The 7,026-nt window shown below is 44.7% G+C and overlaps 1 protein-coding gene across 2 annotated transcripts in view; it reads right to left on the bottom strand.

Annotated features, from left to right (window-relative positions):
- The window catches only part of Serac1 (serine active site containing 1), a 36,026-nt gene that overhangs the window by 17,188 nt on the left and 11,812 nt on the right, over nucleotides 1-7,026 (bottom strand). For both annotated transcript variants that reach the window (XM_005363399.2, XM_026787396.1), the window contains 4 exons: nucleotides 6,181-6,312; nucleotides 5,511-5,632; nucleotides 3,443-3,571; nucleotides 683-796 (listed from right to left, as the gene is read on the bottom strand). In XM_005363399.2, the coding sequence (XP_005363456.1) occupies nucleotides 683-796; nucleotides 3,443-3,571; nucleotides 5,511-5,632; nucleotides 6,181-6,312 (497 nt within the window). The remainder of the gene's footprint in view (nucleotides 1-682; nucleotides 797-3,442; nucleotides 3,572-5,510; nucleotides 5,633-6,180; nucleotides 6,313-7,026) is intronic.

The raw sequence follows: 7,026 nt of genomic DNA, 5'->3' as shown, positions 1-7,026 counted from the left end.
CTGACGCTGTCTCTACAGATATCTTATGGAGTTAGCCATCTAATTCTGTCATCTACAGATATTTTATGGACATTAGCAGTCTGATGCTGTGTGTAAAACGATCTGGGCAAAGGAGAAGATAGCATGAATCAAAGATAAATGTCATGTTATAGCATGGATTACTTCCTTTATATACAATTAAAAACTGTTTAAAATATGTAATAAGGGACTAGAGAGATGGCTCAGCAGTTAATGGCACTGGTTGCTACTCCTACAGAGGATCTAGGTTCAATTCCCAGCACGTACATAGTGGCTCATCACTGTAACTCCAGTTCCAGAGAATCCAATGCCCTTTTCAGGCCTCCAAGGGCCTCAGGCATGCACATGGTACATAGACATACATGCAGACAAAATATCCATATAAAAAAATGAATGTAATAAAATTTTTAAAAAAATTAAATATGTAATAAAAATGAAAGTCATGCATTGGTGCTCTACCATATGTACTAATTCTAACAGTTAAAAGTGGAATTTTTTAACTATAATATTTTTATTAATGAAGAATTTCATACCTGCATATAATGTACTTGGTCATATTTACTGCTTACTCCCCCGAGATCCTCCTCTCCACCTCTCCACCTCTTCCCCTCCCAAATTTGTGTCCAAGCAACCATGAGAAGCCATATTTTGGAATGCAATTTACCTCTGAATGCTTTACTATAGCTTCCAGGCAGAACATCTCCACCGTGGCTGAGGGAACTTCTCCAAAGCTTTCCGCATAAGGAAGCCCATTTCCTCCAAAGCACCACAGTCCTCCCTGAAGTTAAGACAAACGGTTCTCAAACTCAGCTGCTGGCTAGCCCTGGGTAATACATGCAAGTCATGTTCCAAATACATAAACGTTCAGGGTACTTAAAGGGGATGCTATGCACAGCTCTATTGTTTATTAGAATAGGAAACACATCAGCGGACTCCCAGGACAATTCTGACATCCTTTTCCATCTCCATCCCTGTCTTCTCCTTGCAAACTCAATTCTCACCCCCTGGTTCAAACACTCTGGTGTCGTCCCCAGCTCTTACTAACTCATACAGATTATGGTAGCGGAGTCAACTGAAAACTACTAAGTTTTTAATGGAAAAGCACTACCAAACAAAAATATTAAAGGCATGATGGCTTCTGATCCTTCCCAGTTAAAAGTGAAGCTCGCGTGTAAGATAGGTAGAGCTAGGGGGCTGAGAGACGGCTCAGTAGGTAGTGTTCAGGCCCCAGCATTCACATAAAAACAGGTAGGCAGTGCACATCTGTGACCTCAGTTCTGGGTACAAGAGGGGGAGAACACCCAGACCCCAGGAGCTTGCTGGCCAGCCCGTCTAGCTGAATTGTCAAGCTGCAGATTCAACAAGACACAGTCTCAAAAATTAAGGTAAAAAGAAATAGCCAAAGATGCCTGATATTGACCTGGGTACACACATGTACACATACACACATATGTTAAATGACAAAACAGAATGGCAAGTACTGCTAGAGACTAAGGGCTATGACCGGTATGCAGAGTCATGCTGACATGCTAACACACAGCATCATGTAATCCCGAGGAGCACGGTCAACACTGATGAGACTAGAGCCCAGCCTGGCCCACTGACTGTGTGAAGAACTCAGCAGCCTTCATACCCTGTGCCACTGGACCGGCTTTCCGTCCTGCAACTGTCTACTGGACAGTTCTGCTAACTTGGTTCCGACCTGAAGGCAGCCACAGTTGTAAATAGTCTATGCATGCCTTCAACATAAAACATATAGCGCTTGGTTTAACACGCAGAGGAAGCCTCTGGACGGTTTAGGCAGGGACAAGAGCAGTTCTTACTAAGGTGTGTTAAGATTACTCTGGCTACAATGGGGAGGATGAGCTGAAACTGCGGCAGCTAGGAAAATATGTAAGATGCTTCAAGTGCTATTAGACACAGACAGTCGAGCTCTAAGGGAAAAAAGAAATCAAGAGACACCCTCAGTGCTAGAACTGGAGACGGCGTAAGGCCTGGGAGGTGAGCAAGGGCTGAGGATGTCAAGTGCCCATAGGCCCTCAGCTGTGCTCAGTATAGATGATGACTTCCTAGGGCTTGTAGGACTTCTACAAGGAAATGGAAAAGCTGCCATCAAGTGTTAGGGAGAAGACAGACCGAGTGGTGGAGCTGGGAGAAGAGAATCCTACACACAGCCTCCATTCTGCTTCGTGTAAAGCACTGGCCCCAGCTTTCAGTGTGAAGCCTCAATTTAAAACTAACAAAATGTCTTGACTAAAAGACTATCAGACCCATCGTGGTCCTTGAGTAGCCTCAAAGAGAGCTGGGTACGAGGCCGCCAAGCGACAGCTGTTTCTGGCAGCTGTGCCCGTGGTGTTCAGAACGTCCACCTGTGGTTACATGTCCCTGAAGTCAGACAGGCATCAGGCATCTTCCCGCACGTGTGCACTAACAAAGGGACTGAGTGCCTTCTCTTTGTAGGCTCTTGTCCACCATGATGTAGGAGGGGGAAAGGTTACCTTACCCCGTGACTATACCACCAACTTTATGAATCATAAAAATTTCTTTAAAATCCACAACACAGCCCACTGTGCTATGACTGCCTCTGCTCTTCCTGCCACGCACGTCTGTGTGTCTTTCTGTCTCTATCTGTCTCTGTTTCTTCTTACTTAATTTTTGCTTACAATTTATGTGTCCCTCCACAGAATTCCTTTCTTCAAGAGGGAAAATGCCAAGAGACCTTCAAAGAAAGAGGAAAAACCCTGCTCTATGGGGACAAATCTATCCTTCGTGGTGCTCAGAGCTCACTGGAAAGCGGTCAGGTTATCCAAGAGTGAAGCTGGAGTCCAGAGGCACACAGCCACAAGGAAGAGCCAGCACCAGCACAGACGGGAACCAGCACCCTAACAGGGAACTAATACAAGAATCTGGAAGAAATTTTAAAACCAATGAGGAAGTGAAAGAAGAAATAGAAGTCAATGCTGCAGAGATGTCTAAGAGCTGTAGATGGTCAGGGTGAACAGACTCAACGTGTGCCCAGCAACGGCTAGCAACTGCTGAGGCTGCATACATGAAGGACTGAGTGGCTGGCCAGGCTGCAACTTAAGTAAATGAGGTAAAGATCAGAGGGTGAGGGCTGGATCAAGGGAAGGCAGGTTTGATCTGCTAAATTCAAGATTCTTGAGATAATCCAAGGAGAGGAGGCTGATAATCGAATCTACAGTTCAGGTTAGAACACAGGCCTAGATGAATCAACCCCAAGTCTAGAGCGTGCTTGGCAAGCACTCTAGCACTGAGCTGTACCCCAATCCTGACTACTTGGATTGGAGGCGCAACAACCAGAGTTCATGCCCACAAAACAATAAGTGAGCTCAAAAGCTGAGTTAAGGCCTATTACAACCAGAACCTTTCTTATTCACAGCTATGTTTGTAAGATATAACAAACCTTCTGTGCAGCCAGGCTCTGACTGCTTTCACTAAGAGCCAAGGAAGTAAAATACTGGAGACACTCATCAATTTCTGTCTGAGGTAAAGAAGCCAGTAAATGCCTGAGTTCCTCTTCAGTGGAGGAATCCTGAAATGAGAGGCAAAAACAAAGTCTTCATACAGAACACCCAAGAGTCAGAGCCAAGAAACACATAAAGGAAGCACAAAGGATGGACAGTGGAAAGTACATAATCATTTATTTCTGCTTCTACGCTGCCTTGCCTGCTGTCACACTTAAACACCTACTACAAGGGCTGGAAAGACGGCTTAATAATAAGAGCACTAGCGACTTCTGCAGAGGATATGGGTTTGGTTCCGGCACCCGCATGATGGCTCACAACCACCTGTAACTCCAGTTCAGGAGACTGCTTGCCCTCTTCTGGCCTCTAGCATATATGTAGTGTAAGGATTTATATGCAGGCGCCACACATACATATAAAATAAAATCTTAAAAATAAATGAAAAATAAAAAGGACTGATTCAAATTGTAACTCTATTTTTACCTTAGGGACTTTTTGTTAGCGTGACTCAAAATGGACTCTATCCTTTATAATTAAAGATATCATTAAGCCTGGTGCTTGTTAATATTTCATTTTTCATGATAACTAATTACATATTCACTTCTATTTTTCAAATGATTGTAGATATCAAAGCTTCAGTTTTGTGTTCTCATCTAAGGAAGGTACACAAGACATCTGCAGTTGAGCAGGCTTTTGGCCACGGTTCTCACCAGGGGTATTTAATCCCGAGGACATATTTAGCAATGCCTGGAGACAATTTTCCTTGTTACAACTTGGGGGACTCCTTGCATCTTAGGAGCAGTGTCTAGGAATGCTGCTAAATGTTTGATCTAAGATGTCAAGAGTGCTCAGGATGGGAAAAATCTGCTCTATAAAAAAACGAGGTGGGCCGGGTGATGGTGGCGCACGCCTTTAATCCCAGCACTCGGGAGGCAGAGGCAGGCGGATCTCTGTGAGTTCGAGACCAGCCTGGTCTACAGAGCTAGTGCCAGGACAGGCTCCAAAGCCACAGAGAAACCCTGTCTTGAAAAAACCAAAAAAAAAAACAAAAAAAACAAAAACAAAAACAAAACGAGGTGGGCTGGAGGGATGACTTGGCAGTTAGGAGCATGCATTGCTTTTGCAGAGGACCCAAGTCTGGGTTCCAGCACTCAGGCCTGGTGGCTCACAGCTACCTGTCACTCCAGCTCTTGGGGATCTGTTGCCGTCTTGCAACATCCCTGGACACTTGGACTCACATGCATATATCCATATCTAGGTACAAAGACATAGTAAATCCTTAAAACAAAACGATCCCAGCACTCAGGAGGCAGAGGCAGATGGCTTGGTATAGAGAGAGTTCCAGGAAAGCCAGTTCACCACAAAGAAACCCTGCCTTGAAAGAATCAAAATCAAAACAAAACAGCAACACAAAACTTACTACAAGACACCCTCTCTTGAGTGCTGACATGCTAAGGAAGAACCTAGCAGAACAGACTCAACCCACAAAGGCAGAAAAAGGCAGTGTGAGGGTCACAGCTCTGTGGAAACTAGGATTTCGGCTCTGCTTCCGGTTCACCTGTTCTTCAGAGTTGGGTACCAGTTCTATCTATCTGCACCTGTAGCACGATTAATAAAAACCCAGAGACAGATATTGGGGTTCAACCTGAAGGTCAGAAAAGCAAAACAGCCAGCCACTGGCTCTTACCTCTACTTCAGTCTGAAATGGTGATCCTGCCTCCAGCAATCTCAGAATGAGACTGTGTGAGAGCTGTCTCTTCCTGTTTTATAATCCTCTCTATGGCTGGTATTAAAGGCATGCACCACTACCACCTGGTTTCTATGGCAAACTAGTGTGGCTACTGGGATTAAGAGTGTGTGTTACACTGCCTGGTCTGTAAGTCTGACCTGCAGGGCTGTTTTACTTTCTGATCTTCAGGCAAGCTTTATTATTAAAATACAAATGAAATATCACTATATGCACCCATACTAGAAATACACACTAGACCTTTTCACTCCCTTGCTTACTTCTTTTAAAGATGGCAAAGGAGGGGGTGGGAGAAAAAAACGAAGATCACTTTCTTTGCTTCGTGCCAAACCGATAAGGGTCCTCGGATCACAGGCTTGAGCAATCACCCTGTACTGATAGTCTGTTGGGAAAGATTAACTCAAAGTTATCACAAGGTTAACTGTTCTATAATTTTGTAACCCCAAATTTCCCAAGTATTTTTCCTAACTCAGTTGTACCTACAGTATCTGGAAGCTTAACACCCAACATGGCTCACAGTTACCACCAATCAGACAATTCTCCTCAACACTCCAGGTCATGCTCTGACTGACATTTTAAGAAAGCTGATGTTCAAATGTGAAAACTGCTAACTCAGAATTAGCAGTTTCTTTCCTCTCAGGGAAGCGGTCCAGTCTTGTCAATCTTGTTCTGGTAGAGCAAGCCTCAGTTTAGGAGCTGCCTTACCAACCACACTTGGACTGCCAGGTCAGCAGACTTCCAGTTTCGCATGGAATTTTTTTCAAATGTTAGAGAGCGAGAGAGCGAGAGAGCGAGAGAGCGAGAGAGCGAGAGAGCGAGAGAGCGAGAGAGAGAGAGAGAGAATGTGTTTCCATGTTAAGACTGCCTGACTCTTTCCTTCCTTAGCCCCATTCCCCTCCTCTGTTACAGCAGGAGCCCGGTCCTCATTACCGTGCCAGTGGTGGGCCTGTGACATTTCCTGCACAGCCTCCAGTCGTGCGGCTCTGTCATCCTCCCGGCTCTTCCTCAGGAGCAGCCACACTGCACAGTCATGATCTTCTATGTCAACCGTGCTGAAAGAGTCTTCACACACACAAGGGACATGGCGATATAAACAGTTAAGACGGCATTTGTGCATCTCTATACTGGATGTGTGTGCACATGCGTACACCATAGGCATCTACCATTTATGAATCAGAGCCTCTCACTGAAGCAGCTCGCCAAGCCTGCTTGGTAGTGATCCCCATGATCCTCCTGCCTCTGCCTCCCAAGGACTGAGACCACAGTCGTGGGCTTCAGTTACTGGTTTTTTATGGATGGTCTAGGTTAGGATCCTCACATGTGAAGGGCAAGCACTTTACGGATTGAGCCATCTTCCCAGCTTCAAAATGGCTTTATGTTCACTGTTGTATTAGACAGTAACTAGTAATTAGTTGGAAATTGTAATGGAGCATTAAATGCAGATACAGATGATGACCAAATGTCTGATCTTAGCTCTTTCATATTAATTTTTTACATTTACTACAAGCATTACCTGTATACTTTTAATATTCTATGTTATCTTTCATGTGGTCATTTTTAGTCTCGGGTTCACTGTACAGTCCAGTGATGCAGACTCGTTTCTACACAGACTAGACCAGTGATGAGGATGTGTCTACACGTACCAGACCAATGATGAGGCTGTGTCTACATGTACCAGACCAGTGATGAGGACCCATGTCTACATGTACCAGACCAGTGATGAGGACCCATGTTTACATGTACCAGACCAGTGATGAGGACCCGTGTCTACACATA

The sequence above is a fragment of the Microtus ochrogaster genome, linkage group LG9 (assembly GCF_000317375.1).
Source record: "Microtus ochrogaster isolate Prairie Vole_2 linkage group LG9, MicOch1.0, whole genome shotgun sequence".
In the NCBI taxonomy this organism is placed as follows: domain Eukaryota; kingdom Metazoa; phylum Chordata; class Mammalia; order Rodentia; family Cricetidae; genus Microtus; species Microtus ochrogaster.
Note: the sequence above shows the minus strand (reverse complement) of the source record. Positions and strands in the feature narration are given on the sequence as shown.